This window comes from Osmerus eperlanus, chromosome 2 (assembly GCF_963692335.1).
Source record: "Osmerus eperlanus chromosome 2, fOsmEpe2.1, whole genome shotgun sequence".
Classification (NCBI taxonomy): domain Eukaryota; kingdom Metazoa; phylum Chordata; class Actinopteri; order Osmeriformes; family Osmeridae; genus Osmerus; species Osmerus eperlanus.
In genome coordinates, this window is record NC_085019.1 from 9,864,778 (window position 1) to 9,884,188 (window position 19,411).

Consider the following 19,411-nt stretch of genomic DNA (forward strand, 5'->3'; position numbering starts at 1 on the left):
CCAAGAGAATCTCATGATGCACCGTGTCAAAAGCTGCACTTAGGTCTAGAAGAACCAGGACAGAGAAAGAACCCGCGTCAGAGGCTAACAGTAGATCATTGACTACCTTGGCTAATGCAGTTTCAGTGCTGTGGTGGAGACGAAATCCAGACTGGAGAGGTTCATAAAGCTGATTTGAGGAGAGGTGCTCAGTGAGCTGTTGTGCCACAGCCTTCTCTAAAAATCAGGGGTTTGGAATGAATACAAAGGTAAGCTCATCTGTACTTTGAAATCATGGATGAAAATATCAGAAGAAAAGGAAGAATTGTCCAAATGAGAGGAGGTGGACAAGGGAGAGGAAGAGGCAGAGGAAGAGGAAGAAGAACAACAATCTCAAATGAGATCCATGCCACACTATGACAGAAATCCCTATGATGATTTGTTTATTTCCTTGTTTTCTTAGCCTTTGTTCCCCAAATTACAATTTACAGCAATACATTTGTGTTGTTGACTAACAGTACTACTATTTGTATACTGTGACTACTACAGTAACAAGAGCTCAAAATGCAATTGCTGTATAATAGAAAATAAACAGCCTGTAAGAAGGACAATTGCAGTAATTGTGAGTTTTATGATTTACATCATGTCAAACTCATGAGGTGGAACATATCTAAAATTCAGGGACACGTTATAGTCAATGGTTCTTGAAAACCTTTTTATAATAGTGTTTTCAATTCCTCCCAGCAGTGACTCCCAGCAGGGAGTCAGATGGCTGAGCGGTTAGGGAGTTGGGCTAGTAATCAGAAGGTTGTTGGTTCGATTCCAGGCCGTGCCAAATGACGTTGTGTCCTTGGGCAAGGCACTTCACCCTACTTGCCTCGAGGGGAATGTCCCTGTACTTACTGTAAGTCGCTCTGGATAAGAGCGTCTGCTAAATGACTAAATGTAAATGTGTCTAAAGGGTATTCAGAAGGTTGAATTTATTTGAGGGCTTTGTGTGTATTTTGAATGCAAAGTTAGGTTTATACGACAGATAATATGGTTTTGACTACAGTGTTTGATTTTGGGTCAAAAGTCAAGGGTTTGGCCAAAACAGTGTAAGTATGAAGATGTGTGTTTAGAGTTTGGAGAAAACACAGTACACATTCAAGAAATGTGTCTTAGCAATTGAGAAAAACTGTAAAATAGATCTTACACACCACTCCCAATGTTATAATCACAAACACACACCACTCACAAACACACATAAATCTACACCCCTCGTAAATACACACAGACACAAACACACACCACTCACAAATACACACAAAATCAAACACACCCCACTCCCGCTGTATGTAATCACAAGCACACACCTCTCACACAAACTGTATATGCACATACACGCAAATGGAAATATCTCAAATGCTGACAAACATCTTCACAGGTATACATTTCCTGCAAACATGCATCACCACACCTCCACACACTCACACACACTCACACAAACAATCACAGACAGCCGCCAGCACACCAAGGCTGTTAGGAGTGTTCTTTGAGGCTGTGTGGGAAGAGAGGAAGCAGCTATATCAGACAACGGCAGGGAATGACAGAACATGTAGAGAGATTGAAAGAAAGATTCAGGGAAAGAGAGGAGCTGGTTTGTGTTCCGGAGAAAAAAGGAGGCACATAAGGAAGGTGGCTGGCTAAACTGAGACGGAGGGAGGAAGAGAGGGAAAGAAAAGAAACGAGAGACTGGAGAGAGAGAGATTGTGAGAGTGAGAGAGATAGAGAAAGATGGACAGTTCTAGAGAAACAGAGAGAGAAAGAGAGCAAGAGAGAGAGAGAGAGAGAGAGAGAGAGAGAGAGAGAGAGAGAGAGAGAGAGAGAGAGAGAGAGAGAGAGAGAAAGAGAAACAAAGAGAGAGAGATATAGACAATGCTAGTGAGGCAGACACGTAGAGAGAGAGAGAGAGAGAGAGAGAGAGAGAGTGTGTGAGAGAGAGAGAGAGAGAGAGAGAGAGAGTGTGTGAGAGAGAGAGAGAGAGAGAGAGAGAGAGAGAGAGAGAGAGAGAGAGAGAGAGAGAGAGAGAGAGAGAGAGAGAGAGAGAGAGAGAGAGAGAGAGAGAGAGAGAGAGAGAAAGAGAGAGGCTGCAGAGGCTAAGAACAGGGTTCGAATTACAGGAGGGTTTGGGGGGGGGGGGTTGACCCCCCTAATTAAGACTTGGAACCCCCCAAAAGAGGTAAAAACAAAAGGTCGGGGGGGTAGATACACGAAATTGACCCATAATTCGCACTCAGTTTTTTTTCTTGCTCTTAGCCTAAGAGCAAGAAAAAAAACACCCCACACCAGCAGCACAATTAGTAGGCGTTCCTGCTGTGTCTTTCACAGAAGCCGGTTCATCGGCCAGCTGCATCCTCCACCCCTGCACACTGCAGCTATGGCTTTCATGTCTGTACTCTGCAGAGCTACACACTCTCTCTCTCTTACTCTCTTTCTCACACACACACAAAGACGCACACACACACACACACACACACAGTGGTATAGTTGCTTTCAAGTTGGCCAAGATCAGACAACACTTAAAGAAAAAACCTTCTACCGCACATACACAGACACTGCAGCTTTCATGTCTACACGATGACCAAGACCATTTAAGGGCTCACACACACACACACACTGCAGTGCTTCAGCTAAGAAATATGCAGCTGGCATCTTTGGCAGACTGAGGTGTACGACACACACGGTACCACACAGACGCAACACCAACAACCTCTCCAAAGTACACACAAGACACACTCTTTTTGATGATCACAGAGACGTAAACACGCACACAATATCTGACACATAACATGTCTGGGCCTGTGAATGTGTGTCTGGCGGTCATTATTGCGTCTGAGTCGGTCCGTTTCTCTCTCTCTTTCTCTCCAGGCTGTGTAAAACAGACCAGTGTCCCACCCATCCCATCGCCTATGCAGGAAGACAGAAGACAGAGAAACCAGACCCTGCCCCCAGACACTACACCTGAAGCCGATGGCTCACAATGGACAGATGCATCGGCCAATCGGGTGGGGGTTTCTCTGAGGGGCCTCAACGGCAGCAATACGGACACTGGAGCAGGCCCCTCAGTGTTGCCCCTGGCAACCCTTTATCTCACATCCCCTTTGCTGAAAGGCTGCAGCCCTCAATAGGAGGATGGACTGCGTTAAGAGACCCTTGCTCCAGGGACAGTGTGTGTGTGTGTGTGTGTGTGGGGGGGGGAGGGTTGGTGAGGGCTGTTTGAGATTCGGAGTGCGTTGTTCCGCCTTTGGAAGGGTTGCTATCATATTCGGACACCTGGTGGCTGCTGATTGGCCAGCAGCCTCCCTCTGGCCACCTTGTCAGATGGCCAAGAGTTCCAGATTGTGGTGAGTGTGTGTGTATGTCACATTCATGGAGATAGAACTGTTCTTTGATGGTCTCATCGATGTGTTTGTCTGTATGAGGGTGCACATTCTGGATTGAAGATGTCATGCCTCGAAGCAGCCACCACACTGGATGTAACTTAATGTGCGCATACGTGTTGAAAAAAGTTACAAATATGTACATGACGTGCTTTACAGGTTCTAAATATTCTGATATTGAGAGAGAGAAAAAAAACAAGCAGTATTTTAATATAATGCTCGTATCCTACTAAGGTGTATTTTGATGTGTATTTACGGCTATACGACACCATTGAGTCAACGTTGGTACATGTCCGGCTTTGTGTTCTTAAAAAAGAAAACAACAAAAAAAATCTAAAAACAAGACACTCTTCAAAAGTGTCACCCACTTTAGCCGTGCACGCATCCAGTATGTACACTAGACGCCAAGTCACCCAAATGTCAAACGGTCGAGCGAAAGGGATTCCATACATCTCATAGCACCTCATTGCTGTACAATTCAGACGTATCGCCGTTCATCTTCATCATCCTCACCACATACGAGGCCTAGCACTTTTCCCTGGCATTACATCCAACACTTAAGGTCCTCCGCACCTGCTGTGTAGCTGTCCTCTCTCACTCTCTCTCTACGGGACACAGATGTAGCCTCTCTCTCTCTCTCTGTCATGCTATTCACATTTACCCGCTAGGGGGCACTACAGTCATATCAACAGGATACATTCAGTATTAGAGCAAAAAAGAAAGCGCTGAAAAATCACTTCTTCTTTCAATATTCGATTCTGAAGCTCCTATTATTTAATGGTGTATATAAGTATTTGACGCTGTTTAAATGTAAGATGTGATGTACTAATATAATTGTGTATAGTATTTCCTAGAGATGTTTATTTTCTATAAAATGAATATGTTATTGCTTATAAAATGTTATTAAAAGAATCCATTGAGAAAAAACAACAAAAAAAACTAAGGACCTTTTTGGAATGTCACTCGTTTTAAGTTGAAGCATGCCGTTTTGATTTTTTCATGTGATTTGATTTCATGTTTGAGATCGATGACAGCATCACTTTGTTTGAACTGTTTTTGTAACGCCTATGTCAAATATACCAGCACCTTTCAATGCTGTTCAGACCAACGACTGTTCTTTTTGTCATCTGTGGTCCTACCCAGCGTGCACGCACTCACACACACACACACACACACACACACACACACCTTTATTAATAATCTTGAGATTAAATAAACTCTGATCTAGATATTTTCACCTGGGGTGCCACCTGCCAAGGGGGTGGCAGGTCCTAGGGATGGTGTGGCCCGATGCCACCATGAATTATAACATTGTAGTTAAAATAATGGCAATAATATTAATATTATTGAATGAAATGTACTATAATGTAATAAATAAAAAAAAATGTTTTAGCATTGGGAAAATGGGGTGGCAAGACTTTTTTGGATTGCCAGTGGTGTTGGGTTAGGGTTAGTTGACCAACGACAGGTCATTTATAAGGAAACCCTTTAAATGCAATGTTAGCACATTTTTGGGCCGTCCTTAGTCGCCGTAGACCTGAGAGAACTCGATAGGTCGATACACACACCAGTTTGGAACCAGTGCAGTTATGTTCTCTGAGTGGTCATGGGGGAGGGACCTGTGGAAAGGAGACCTCAGTATGACAGCACTGGGACGTCACAGTAATGACAAACACTTTCATTCAAATAGCACACTTAGCCACCACCCATCCAAAGAACCAGCTCCAGATATTGATGTCTTTGTTACAAAATGCTCCTTTATTTACATTTCCAGGAATAAACCAATGAGAGAAGAGACAGATAGAGTTGTTAGTTATGAAACAAAAACAACAATTTGACATTTGAATATATTGTTGGTTCTGTTTTGCCTCTATAATTACACACACACTAGAGACACACACAGGTAATCATCCTAGTGCTTCCTAAGACTTTCACAGACGACATGTCACACACTCCTGTTATGAAGTCAAAAAAAAACACATGCTAAAACAATGAGTTTTGTACCGTTCCGTGTTCTCAAAACAACTGTGGTCAAAAGAACATCTTTTTCAACAGAGGGTAACAGAAAAAGGGACAATCACCCCTCTCTTTGGGGGGGGGGGGATTTGTTGTTGATGATCATAATTGATTTAGACCCTGCATGATATTCTGAGTTATGTTACTGGTATAAAGGGTGAACACTGTGTCTAGGTTCCTGGATACCTAAAACTGGAGCCTGTCGCCCAGGGACACGCTAACCGCCAACTTGTCTTTTGGATACGATTGTACCACACACACCTTGCGCAATAGTGCAAATGGTCAATGCAGTCAGACTACCAACTCCACCTTGATATTTTGACACTGCCCGCCCCCCACCCACTCGCATTTTGACACTTAAAGCTCATCCCCATGGCAACTGTCAACATAATCTTTGAAATTGGGGCCTTTGTAGCCTTGTCCAATGCTACACGAGGGGGAGGGCCTTAAAATCACTCTGCCAATGGATAAAATACTGATCACTCAAATCCATTGCACATACTATAAATACACGTTAAAATATATACACAGCAAAATGAAAATTGAACTGAATGAAAATAAATGCATAAAGCCATAATCATTGAAGTCATCTTCAGCCTTAATGGGCTAGTGCAGAATAAAAGACATATATTCTGGTGGCTTCAAACCTTTGAGACCATGGTACATAGATCTGTAAATTACAGAGTGATCCAATCCGCTATTCTACATGGTAGACATCTGGAACCGCTCTGTAATACGGTTCTATGTGAGAAGTCAGAAAGGCCACACGCCCCACCAAGAAGCCCCCCAGTCTGTCCAACTGGGATCCTCCAACACACAGATATATCCAAGCCAATCAGACAAACGTCTCCATCAAAACCCACCAATCGAAAATCTTATTAAGGTGCATCCTGACCAAAGGCGATCAGGACTAATCTATCAATGCAGGTTCTTCCAACACTCACAAGCTCTCTGGCCATTGCACATTTCCAGCAGGGCGGTTGCAGAATAGCACCACCCTGTGGACACACTCAGTCCCTACAGTGCATTTCAAATAACGGGGTTCAAAGTAAAACAAAAAAGCGAGGAAGAAAATTGTCAACCTACATTTTGAGTATACTGAATAGTGAAACTTTTTAAATCATAGTGATGATGCAAGCGCCAACCCTTTACTTAGGCTAAAGATAGAGTCTGCTGATGTTGAGGGAAGGGGGGGGGGAGAGGGGATGACAGTGTGTCACGACAGTGTGTCTGTGTAATCTGTTTGATATGACTTGGTTCTGTACAGTCTGCCAGTCTGGTCCATTTGCCACAATGCCAGAAACCACCACTTTTATGTGTGCGTCAGTAAAAAATGTGTGAGAGTGAGTGTGTGTGTGTGTGTCAGTAAATATACGTGTGTGTGTGTGTGTCAGTAAACATGTCCGAGAATGCGTGTGTGTCAGGAAATAAGCGTGTGTGTGTGTGTGTCGGTGAAAAAATGTGTGTGCGTGTGTGTGTGTGAATAACCGTACGTCCGTCTGAGAGTGTGTGTGTGAGCGAGTGAGTAATTGCGTGTGTGTGAGTCTGTCTGTGTGAGAGAGTGTGTGTGTCTGCTCTAGGTGGAGGTGACGGTGGTGCCGCTGCCCAGCTTGATGATCATCTGCTGACAGTCGTGGAGGGTGCGCTTGTCTCCCAGCTTCTCCAGCGTGCGCGCCGCGTCCGCCAGCATGCCCACGCGCTGCCCTGGCGCCGACAGGAAGGAGGGGGGCAGGTAGCGGCACGCCAACATCACCGCCTCCGCCTGCTCGCGCTGGCCTGGCCTCATCTCACACTCCTCTGTAACACACACACGTTAAATAGGGAGGTGTGTGAGGATGAGCTAAAAGCTGATTTCAGTTCTGTCTAAAACACAGAGCAGTAGAGAAGGCCCACACACACACACAGACACACACACACACAGTGTTGTACCTGTCTTTGCTCCGGGGGTTGCTCTGCGTCGGGAGGGAGCGGTCCAGCAGCTGGTGAGTACGAGTAGGACTGGCTCCTGCCATCAGCCTGGCAGTGGGCCTCATGTAGGAACAACTGCAGGCAGGGAGGGAGGGAGGGATGTATACAGGGGGAGAGAGAGACGGGGGTGATATGGAGGGAGGGGGAGGAATACAGATTGAGAGAGGGAGGGAGGGGGAGAGGGAGAAATGGAGGGAGGGAGGGAGAGAACAGGGGAGGCCAAAAGGAGGCGGAGGATATGATGAGTCATACAGGCTTTAACTTTGAAGCACTCAGAGGAAAACAGCTAAACACCTCTGTGTGTGTGTGTGTGTGCTAGGTGTGCGTGTGTGTGCACCCATCCCAATCCTTTGCTGGGCGGGAGAGCAGACGGCTCAACTATTTCAAAACGTATCCGTGTGTGTGTGTGTGTGTGTGTGTTTATTCCCTTCTCACCCTGCGCATGGCAGGCCTGAAGCTCTGGGCCAGCTTGCGGAGGGAGCTGAGGTCCTGCTGGAAGCCGTGGAGCTCGGGGGGGGGAGGCCTGCAGCAGCGACCCAGGAGAGGAGCCCTGTCCCTGGGCCTGTCCCTGTCCCGGGGCCTGGGCCGGGCCCGGGGCCTGCTGCAGACGCCACACGTTAGTCCTCGTCACCAGCAGCAGGTCACACAGCAGCAGCTGCACCACCTGGGGCAGACAGACCGGAGATGAGGGGGATGAGGGGAGGGGGTTAGGGAGTGTGTGTGTGTAGGCATGGGAGGGTGGGAGGGGGGGGGGTACACTAAAAGAGCACCCACACACACACGTGTATGTTATTGACAAAGCCGTTCAAAATGGCCGAGCGTGTGTGCGTTGTCCTGTGGTGTCCGTCTGGCGGCAGTAGGCTCAGCTCCGTGTTGCACTGCAGGAACATTGCACTCGGCTGAGACACACATGCAATGCAACTACAATGCACCACAGCTCTGCCCTTTGTAGACACACACTCTCGCCTCCTTTACCGCACGCACTCACGCAAACACACACGTGCGCACGCACGCACCCCCCCCCCCCCCCCCCAGGGTACGACACGCTGCGACAGCAGATGTGCTGCTCGAGGGCAGGCATCGGGTTGGGGGTGTGTGTGTGTGTGGTGGGAGGGCTGCAGTGATTGTCTGTATTGCTGGTGTGACTGTGTTGTGTGTGTGGAGGGGAGGGGGGGGGGGTGTTACTGCGGATGTGTGTGTCTGGGTAGTTGGGGTGGTTGATACTGTGTGTGTGTGTGTGTGTGTAGTGGGGGGGGGTAAAACTGTGCGTGTGTAGTTTGGGGGGAGTTAATACTGTGTGTGTGTGTGTTGTTGGGGGTGGGAGGAGTTAATACTGTGTGTGTGTGTGTTGTTGGGGGGGGAGGAGTTAATACTGTGTGTGTGTGTAGTTGGGGGGGGGGGGGGGGGGGGTTGGAACTGCGTGCGAGTGCGTACCTTGTCGATGCTGCTGCTGTGGCAGTGCGGCCCAAGGTTGAGGCTGTCCCTCAGCAGCGCGCTGGCCCTCTCACCGTGACTCAGGCTCAGCGGACCGTTCAGCGGCCGCGCCAGCAGGGAGCGCACTGCCCGGAACGTGTTCAGACACGCCTTGGGCAGGGGGCTCCTGGGCACAGGGAGAGATGGATGCCATGATGAGAAAAATCTGAATGTTTGTGTGTATATACAGTATATGAGAGAGAGAGAGAGAGAGAGAGAGAGAGAGAGAGAGAGAGAGAGAGAGAGAGAGAGAGAGAGAGAGAGAGAGAGAGAGAGAGAGAGAGAGAGAGAGAGAGAGAGAGAGAGAGAGAGAGAGAGAGAGAGAGAGAGAGAGAGAGAGAGAGAGAGAGAGAGAGAGAGAGAGAGAGAGAGAGAGTGGAGGAGCAACAAGACAACCAACACGTGCGCGCGCTAATCACGCGCGTTTGTCGGTGTGTTCGACAAAGGAAATGCGATCAAGAAGAAGGGGGAGCGAGAGACAGGAAGACAAGAGCGCTGGCAGGAGGACGTCCCTGCAAGGGGGAGCGACGGAGATGCTCTGCCGACGCCGTCTCTTGGCGACGTGCGTCTGTAGAGGCTTGTGTTTCCTGCCTGTATACATGCGTTTGTGTGTGGTTCCATGCATGTTTCGTGTGTGTGTGTGTGGCACTCACTCGGCGGCCTGCAGGCTGCGAGGCAGGTGTTCCACGGCGGGGTACAGCCGCTCTGCGGCCGCGTCGTCTCCCTGGAGCCAGTTGATGATCACCACGGCAACCGAAGACCACCACTTGGAATGGGGATCGCAGCCTGGAGGTCACAGACGAGGGGTCAGGCGGACAGACGCACACACACACACACACACGCATCGAGCACACGCCATTAACGCGCACATACACCCGTGAACGTGTTCAGAAAGGTACGTGCAGCCTCCCAAGACCAAAACACCCTGCCGCCCTCCTGCAGACAGACACGCAGACGAGCGGAGCTCCACAGCTGCCCTCCTGACTCTGACCTCAATCAATCTGGCGTGGTCAGGACACGCCGACACTGCTGCCTCGCCGACTCCCTCAAGAGCACACAGCTCCTTCATTTAACATTGGCGGCTGACCCGCACACACACGCACACACACACGCACACGCACACACACACACACGCACGCACCTACATGCTGAGAAATCCATAGCCCTGCCAAGAGATTTTTTGTTGTTGAGAAGTCTCCCTTTCTAACCTCTATGCTGCCTCACCCCTTTTCTCAAGGAGACCCCAGACAGAGTGGAGACAGATGAAGCTGACTGGAGGACACCTCTGAGAGCCCTGAACGTCTCTACTCAGAGAGGAGAGGGGGGGGGGGGAGGGGGGGTGAGGAGAGAGGAGTGAAGAGATGAGGGGAGAGGAGCGAGGAGAAGAGAAGAGAGAGGAGGACAGGAGAGGAAAGTGTCTGATCTGTGATCATGTGACTGCGCAGGATAGGTGACAGGACTGCCTCCACCCATCTTGACACGTGACATGAGTTTAGATGGGGGGGTCGTACCGGTGACGGTGGCCATGTTGGATCCGATGGCGAAGGACTGGGTGGTGGCGCCCGCAGCGTCGGACGCGCTGGTCAGCAGCTGGAGGTACTCCAGGGCATCAGCATACTCACTGAGGAAACCCACACAAACCAGCAGGTGATCCTTCGCTCTTGAGGTGTGTGTGTGTGTCCATGTGTGCATGTGTGTGTGTGTGTGTGTAAGGCTCACCCCTCCCCATCGCTGGGTGTCTTCTCCCCTCTGGGCTGGGCCACACAGTACAGAGCCTTCTCCAGCAGGTGCTCTCTGAAGGCCTGGGTCACCTGGGCCAAGGGGTCCACTACAAAGAGACAAGACACCGCTCAGTGAGAGCCTGTGTGTGTGTGTGTGTGTGTGTGTACACTGTCAATATACTGTTTCATTTGTACCCCATTAAATACTAACACACAATCGATTTTCTATTTTCAGAGTCCCACACATTAGACAAGTCTAACAAATCAGAGCAATTACCTGAGAAGAAGTATATACGTATATATATATATGTGTGTGTGTGTGTGTACACCACCACTGACCGGTGTTCCCGGCCTGGCTGTAGATGCTCTCCTTGGGGGTGCTGCGCACGGCCCAGTCCCCGTCCACAAAGAAGCGGTGGCCCAGGGGGTGGAGCAGCCACTGCATGGCCGGGGGCACACTGCCGCTGGAGGACAGGCAGGCCTGCCGCGCGCTGCTCAGGAACACACGCTGACACACACACACACACACACTGTTAACACACGCTCTAAACACACACCACACATAACGCTCTTAACACACTAACTGGGAGTGGGGTGTTGAGCTATGCTCGGCGAAGAGTTCAGGAGTGCAAAAGGTCAGACGTGTGGTCATACATAGATACGGGGAGAGAGATAAGGTAGAGAGATAAGAGAGAGACCCAGGAAGAGAGACAGGGAGAGAGACCCAGGGAGAGAGACCCAGGGAGAGACACAAGGAGAGACAGGGAGAGAAACCCAGGGAGAGACCCAGGGAGAGAGACCCAGGGAGAGAGACCCAGGGAGAAACACAGGGAGAGAGACAGGGAGAGACACAGGGAGAGACACAGGGAGAGACACAGGGAGAGACAGGGTGAGACACAGGGTGAGACACAGGGTGAGACACAGGGTGAGACACAGGGTGAGACACAGGGAGAGAGACAGGGAGAGAGACACAGGGAGAGAGACAGGGAGAGAGACACAGGGAGAGAGACCCAGGGCACCGCCAGGCTCTCACCGAGGTGAAGTGCAGGAGGCGGGGCAGGCTGGCCTTGACCCTGAGGGCGGCTGAGACGTACACCTCGGCCAGGGTGGACACAGCCAGGCAGGGGCCCGAGCACTCAGCCAGGTTCACCGCACTCAGCGCCATGTGGACCGCAGACAGGTGGCTGCCGCCAAGTTTACCTACACACACACACACACACGTTACACACTGCACTGAAGGATTATCATTTAGTATTCAGTCCCATTTAAAAACAAGTAGATGACCACCAACTTAACGTTGAAAAAAAACACACAAAATCATATAGATTAAGTATTCAGGTCTAGAGCCCACAGTTAGAAGTGGAAGCAGGCCACCTTCATCTACCACATGGTCCACACAAGAGTAGGAGCCAGGTCCCTCTCATCTCCCTCCCTGTCCTCACCGGTCATGTGGAGCTGGTGTAGGCGGTGGTAGACCAGCGCTGCGTCGCGGCTGCTCTTGCACGCATCCTCCTGCAGGGGGCGGTCGGCACGGAGCCCCCCGGCGCGGCCGGCCAGCCAGCGGCCCACCCACAGGCGCTGCAGGCAGAGGCGGAGGAGGGCCCAGAGGGCGGCGCACGACAGGTCCAGCTGGGAGGTGGGCAGGGGCCGGCCCAGCGCCTTCAGACACGTCCAAAGGTTCTGACCCGCCTGGGCAAAGTCCCCCTGGGGGGCGAGAGGGAACGGGATGAGTTAACAGGGATGAATAAGAGAGAAGGAAAGAGAGAGAGCGAGCGAGAGAGGGAAAGAACAAAAGAAAGAAAAGGAAAGAAAGTGAGTATGTGAACGTGCGTGTGTGTCTGTCTGTGCGTGCGTGTGTCTGTTCGTTAAGACTGCAAACACACGTTTACGTTTAGGCCTGAAAATTTCTCTGAAGCATTTAAATAATGGATCATTCGTTTCCTGGGTTCAACCCGGTTGAGTGCATCCCTGTCTTACCCGGGCCAGGTCCAGGTCGGCCTGCTTGCGGTGCCTCCAGAACAGCACCGAGGAGCCAGAGTGGGGTCTGGTGACGGGCTCTCCGTACACCAGCAGGCGGATCAGAACCCCAGACACCAGCACGCTGTTAAGCAGCCACACCAGCAGAGTCGGCAGCATCCAGTCCATCCAGCCCCAAGAGTCCGCTATCGGGACACGAACACACACACACATACATAAATGGGTTAACAGTTTGTTTATTTGTTTGTTTATATTTCTTTTGATCACCATCCCTCTGTCCCCACCCCACCCCTCCCATCCTTCCCCCCTGCTCCTTCTCTTCCTCCGTCCCCTTCCTACCTGCACTCTCCACCTCCAGCATGGTCCTGCCGGTCCCCGGGTGCGCTGGGCCGCTGGTGGCGGCAGCGCTGCTGCTGCTCTCCACGGCTCCGCAGAGCATGGCGGCCAGCGGGTTGAAGGACAGGAAGAGGAAGGTGAAGGCACACAGAGCCATGCGGGAGCGGTCGAGCATGCCACCTGCGCACCGGTCAGCCACACTTTCCACTGGCTGAGAAAGACGAGAGCGAGAGAGAGCGAGCAAGAGAAAGAGCGAGAGAGAGCGAGCGAGAGAGAGAGGGGACCGTAGTCATAGGGGTTATTAAAAGACTAGAGCTACAGAACTGGAGCTAGACCTGGAACCACCTCAGAACCAAGGTGATCAAATATTGGAATCCTGCACATAGGGAACACGCAAGGTGGAAATGTAACGCTGAGTCATTCATAACCCTTTTTTATTTTATTCACAGCTTTATTCTATTGGGCTGTCTCCAGGGCTTGATCATATTAGTGATATCTGGGGCCAGTGTTACCTTGGTTTCCTCCCCCATAGGGCTGTCTGGCTCAGAGTCGCTGCCACTGTGGGAGAAGGAGGAGGGAGAGCCCACGTCTGAGGCCGGGGGGGTGGGCAGCTCACTCTTCACGTCTGTCTGTGGCCCGTCCACCTCCATGGCAACCAGGTCCTTGAGGGACTCTACAGGAGAGGAGACCCGGGTAAAATAAATGTTTAAAGCACACCTCATCTTAATTCGTGTTCAGAAATTGTTGGAAATATTTCTGTGTGCGTATCATGCAAGTTGAGAAGAATACTGTTGTGCTACATATCCTTGCGTGCAGACAGAAGAACCCCTCCTAGTTGTAACCGTAAGCTTACTTAAACATGCTGACCGTTATCTTTACCCAGCATGTAGATTTTTACTCAGCATGTAAAGATACAGTTTCAAACTCCATATTGTGTTGGAACCAGTTCCAAACTGATCATGTAGTTTTCCACTCAATATAATGAAAACCACTTGCGCAAGAACTCTAGGATAAAAAGAACATTTCTAGTTCCAACAACTCTGGACCGCCATAGACTTGTCTCCTTGCTGCATGCTGCAAGAATAAACTTTCATGACTCCATCGACACTGTGCACTACTTGATAAAAGATGTTTCCTAACAGAAATCGGGATAGGAACTCAGTGAAACAGTTTGCAGAGTTCCATCTTAGTTATGAATTGACAGGAAGTGTACCTGACCATTAGGAATGCTTGTGGATGAAAGAGACAGAGAAAAAGACTCACTGTTCTTTTGGGAGGCCATTTTGAGAGCCATGTTCTCCTGTTTGAGCTTCTGGTTGGTCTGCTGAATATAGCGAATGTAGTCGATGGCTTTCCTCAAGACTGCCGACTTATTCAGCTTCAGGAGGACCCAAATAGAAAACAGTGGATAAAGTTATAGTCTGTACTTGCCAGAGAATAAAAGAAAGAAAAATCACCTCCAGTACAACAACACCTCCTACTACAACAACAAAACAGAGTTCACCAGTTCTCACACACAGTATGTTCAAAATGTGACAAGTTTTTAAAAAAAAGAAATATATCATAGACATGTATATGAGGTTTCATTTCGGAGGGTGTGTGTCATCGCCTCACCTTGGCCTCGGTCCCAGCAACGAGGTCTTTGAGCTCGATTATCTTGTCGTTGATGGAGGAGCGGTAGCGCTTCTCGATGGCGTTGTGGGCCGTCCGTTTCTCCCCCTTGAAGGGCGGGCCCAGCTGCTTGCTGCTGATGGCGATGCGGTTGATGGGCAGCTTCTCGCCGTCCACCATAATGGGCATTGTGGTGAGGATGGTGCCACCGCCCATCAGAGCCTGAAGAGGGCGAGAAAACAAGAGATGGAAGGGCGTGAGAAACACACGATTAGGTGGGATTCAAAAAATGGGTGTGTTTTCATCAAGATTTTGGGAACTTCCGCTGTCATAATTCCAAGGTAAAGAAATCCATTTCGCTCCATGGTGGATGTGAACTCAAGATAAGATGCGCCGCTAAGCAGCGTGGTGTCGGGGGGCGACCCCTACCTGCAGGGAGGTGCTCTGAACAGAAGAGGTGGTGGTGGCCAGAGAGGTGATGCAGGGGGAGGCCATGGTGGTCACAATGCAGGGTTCATGCTTCAGGGTGGTGAGCAACAGAGACTCTGCCTTGATGAACTGGGGCTGCAGCAGCACCTGGGGGGGAGAAATGAGAGCCCGATTAGGATCCAAACAGACATGCAAAAAATAAAGGAACAAGTCCAAATACAAGAGAGGACACAACAGTGTTCTCGATCATTCGTAATTTGTTAAGTGTACAGACAAACACACGCACACTCACAGGAACTTGTTGTACGTGGGGCGCGATGCTCTGGACTGGGGTGCTGGTTGATGTGGCCAGAAGGGGGGGGGTGGAGGTTAGACCCTGCACCTGAGCTTGGATGGTGATTTGCTGACCGCTGTGTGGCGAGGACGACAGACTGGTCATTGGTGGGGGGGAACCTCCTTGATTTACAGCTGGAAAAGGGGGGGGGGGTTTCAATCATTCACAATTTTGCAAACTATAATTTTATCAGGAGAACATCATTAGGTCTACCGTAAAATGCATTTCAAGTAATCAAGAATGCATCTTATAAATAACTCAACTCCTGTGAAACCATGAGATCACAGTAATAAACAGGTGGTATATCATTGGGCTGGGTTTTGATCATTGGACCAAGTCTATGTAGGTAAGGGGTCACTGGGTTAGCAATGCTGGCAGGGCCACTCCTACTATGTACAGACAGCTATAACTGTGTGTGTGTCAACACAATTGCCTTACAGTCATTCCTGTAGTGACCAAAGGGTATTGTATTAGGACTTTGACATGCAGTCAGCTGATGTTGAGTAACTGACAGTCCAAACGCTTGGTGAAATGTGCTGCATGCTAACCTGTAAATAAAAGCATGCGCGCGCACACACACAAATGCCAAGCCAGCATGTCCTCACCTGTGTAGCCATTCTGGTTGGTGTAGTTAATCCGGGCCTGCTGCTGGGGCTGAGCCTGGGTCTGGAGTTGAGGCTGTGCCAGGGGTTGGGGTTGTTGCTGCTGGGGGGCAGGGGAGGTGAACATGCCCTGAGGCAGCGAGCTGAACGAAGGGTTCTGGCCTCCCGAGGCGAGGGGGGAGGCTGCAGCTTGAGGACGAGTCGGTGTTGGTGGAGAGAGCACCGGCTGGTCTGCTTTGGACTGCCTGGGTCCCTTGCTGGCTGGAGCCTGGGAGGGGGAGGTCTGCTGCTGCTGCCGGGGGCTGGCTACCTGGGCCAGGGGGGACTTCTGGAAGGTGGGTGGGTGGAAAGCCTTGTCTGGGGAGGAGGAGCTGCGGGTGATGGGAGGCCCTAGCAGGGCGTCCAGGTGGGGGCTGCTGCTCTGGATGGACGAGGGCGAGGAGGAAGGGGTGGAGGATGGAGGGGAGGGAGTGGAGGTGGAGTGGGACAGGACGGGGAGTTCCGGAGGGGCTGTGAACTGAGGGGGGTCGAAGAGGCTCCCAAACTCCATGTCCTGGTTGTTGATGAGCTGCAACATGTCTATAAACAAGAGTGAGAGAGAAGTGTTCAACACTACAGGTTTACCAGCCCCACGGACAAATGACAGTATGATGATGGTATCAGTTTGTCAGTTAGGCCTAGATTAGTTTCATGTGTGCTACAGCAAGGTATGAAAAACCACCTGCATGCTGGGTTCTTTTCTGCCACACCCAAGCATGGCTTTTAAATAATTATCCACACTCACACCACGCACACACACATGGCACATTTATGCCGTCTGGTTTGAAGGATCCTGATGCATCAGAGAAAATGTGATTATGGACCACTCCTTGGCAACAAACTAGGGATTGGTAACTCCATCATGGCTCACAGTGTAGAGTAGCGGACGAATGAGACCAGCTAGCTCTAAAGCTTGGGTCAGTACTGCGGTTAGGACTATCTAATGAAGGAGTGACAACCAACTGTGGTCCAGTTACACATATTCCCTGTCCCTGTCCTATTTCTAACCCAGGTGAAATTGATCTTGTATCTTGTAAGTAATATTGTCAATGGCTACAGCTCTTTTTTATTCCGAAAAAATAACAGTAACTGTTAGAGTCAGTCCTGTGTCCAATACTTTTAAATTGTTTACTAGTTACATGAATATCAAAATGGGGTGTAATGTTATGTGAGGAACCTTACAATCTACTGATAAAACATTTCAGATTCATCAAGCTTTTGCTGTCTGTTTTTGCTGAAAGTGTAGACCAGGGGTCCACAAACTACGGACGCATTTGGACCGGCCCTCTGAACAATGCCATAGACATTTATTTGTTATACAAAAAAATTAAGAATCAGTTCACACTGATTAATATGCATAAGTAAGTAAATCTTTTGATTTCAATAGCAATGAATATGACAAAAGGTCATTACGATAGTAATAATGCTCTTGTAATAGGCTATATGTACCTTGATATGTACGGATGTACGGTGTATAACAAAATAATAAACTAATCTAGCATAATAAATACATTTAAAATCATAATAAAATCTCCACAATACTACGGCCTATGTAATTTTCTGTCACAGACCGACCCAGCCCCACATTAAAGAAAGGAAAAATGATCTGGCCCTAACAGAAAACAGTTTGGGGACCCCTGGTGTAGACTAATGGGAGGTGGACATGAGTCAAATACAACGTAATTAAGGAATATGATACTGCAAGTATAAACTACTACGTGACCGAGGTTACGTCTGCGCAGAGCCTCTCACAGCAGCCTGGATTTGTAAACCATGTTTTGTATGAGGTGATCGCTCCCGACCAATCAGCGAGAGCTGAAGAGACTTGCTATGCGAACCAGCCCCCAAGAAGGGAAAAGAGAGAACGCTTGTCTATGGCTGGGAGAAGAGGTTACTAGCGGACATCAGCAACCAGGGTTACTTTCGGTCAAATGTTGGGGTGGATGGCATTCATGGCAGGCGCTGGATAGTTTATGCAAAGACACCAATACTATATTGTAACGATATCCTAGTAACACCTTTGAATACGTCTCGACAAGTTTACAAGCGTTGATGGGGCCTTTTCATTATTTTATATTAATATATTATACAGCGTACAAGATATGAAAAATACATAATTGTTGCATCAGTTTCATTAAGCACAGATCCTACAATATATAATTACATAATATATAATTAAACCAAGAAATCTCGTCAGGTAAGTGCATAATCTTAGAATAATTATCATAATAAAACAATGACCAATCCGTGTTTTTATGTTTTTATCAGTTTGGCAAGGTTCTATTAAGAAGCATCATGCCCCAATGAGGTTGTCTTTGCACTGTGCCCTAGTATGGCCTCATGAAATGAACCTGACCAAGGGAATGCACGATAGTAACCTATGTCACTAGAACGAGGTGGAGGAGGGGGCGGGGCGCAGACAAAGCGTGGCTGGGTGGCAAAATGGATTTCACACACCTGATGCAACTGGCTGAGAACAATCCCATATACAATTTAATCAAGTATATTTAAACTACATCGCTTATTATCTCGCTCTGTTTCTATTAATTGTATGAGAGCAAATTACTTAAGGTAGAGCTAGCTACTTGTTTAAACAACCCATATAGTGTAATTGACGGCACGATCAGTAACGTTATGACCACATGGAACCCGAACAGTTCCCCTTTGCTGATGGAATTATAAATCAGCAATGATATTCAAATTCCAAGTTTGATGACTGCGGAATCTCAGTACTGTTAACGTTAGACAATGCAGAAAGACTGCTTTCATGCTATAAACAGAATGTATACAGCTAGCTAGTCATTTGCCTGCCAAAGTTGAGCTTGCAAGCTAACTGAGCAGGCAATAGCCTCATAAGCAACAACTTTTAACATGACTAATTAGCTAATAAGCTTACGTTAGAAAAACATGCATGTTCCTGGCACTCAGGAGACATGTCTCGAGTCGACACTCAGCGGTTTCATGTGATGTTTGTTTGACATACAAGTTAGCCAACTTTCCTTACCATCAATGTCGTTCAGCAGCGCCGTGTCAATATCGCTTGGATCATTTAAAGACAGGGTAGGATCCAGGTTATCCAGTGACGGATCGTCAAAAGACAAGTTATTCATTTCAACTATCGTTAGGTTTCTCGTGTATTCAGCGTACAGTAGTCAAGATTCTAACGTTCGCTTAACAGCCATTAGAAATGAACTCTACATGCAGTATCCACTTAGGGTAACACCCGAACTGCTTCATGAGCTAAATTGCCAGGTTCGAAATAGACGTCAAACTAGAGAAAAGTGTACTCCAACTTTTTTTATTGATCTGTCAACTAGCTGCTCTCCTGTGTCTCCATGGTCCTCCAGTCAAACTTGTCAAGCTAAACAACAGTACTGCTCAACGCTCATTGATGATCAACAAACATGCTGGGGAAAGCCAAGCAAACCCCAGTGCGCAGAAAGTGATTGACACTTAAGTTTACCAATCCCTGCCGACTCTTACATGCTACCTCCCGAGCCAGTT

At 48.8% G+C, this 19,411-nt stretch overlaps 2 protein-coding genes across 2 annotated transcripts in view; one reads left to right on the forward strand and one right to left on the reverse strand.

The window, feature by feature from the left end:
- Positions 1–4,509, forward strand: part of LOC134012416 (retinoic acid-induced protein 1) — a 59,831-nt gene extending 55,322 nt beyond the window's left edge. Inside the window, exon 5 of the mRNA XM_062452154.1 lies at positions 2,890–4,509. Within this exon, the coding sequence (XP_062308138.1) occupies positions 2,890–2,898 (9 nt within the window). The 3' untranslated portion in view covers positions 2,899–4,509. The remainder of the gene's footprint in view (positions 1–2,889) is intronic.
- Positions 4,510–5,138: 629 nt separating this feature from the next.
- On the reverse strand, positions 5,139–19,325 carry srebf1 (sterol regulatory element binding transcription factor 1). The gene is given in 22 exon segments (XM_062452155.1): positions 5,139–7,214; positions 7,347–7,377; positions 7,379–7,441; positions 7,443–7,460; positions 7,821–7,901; positions 7,903–8,049; positions 8,820–8,985; positions 9,512–9,644; positions 10,370–10,479; positions 10,578–10,686; positions 10,919–11,087; positions 11,613–11,779; positions 12,022–12,283; positions 12,557–12,741; positions 12,896–13,103; positions 13,405–13,565; positions 14,156–14,270; positions 14,507–14,725; positions 14,933–15,079; positions 15,225–15,400; positions 15,872–16,447; positions 18,912–19,325. Coding segments are annotated over 22 exon segments (3,570 nt in total). The 5' UTR covers positions 19,018–19,325; the 3' UTR covers positions 5,139–6,993.
- Positions 19,326–19,411: the final 86 nt, after the last annotated feature.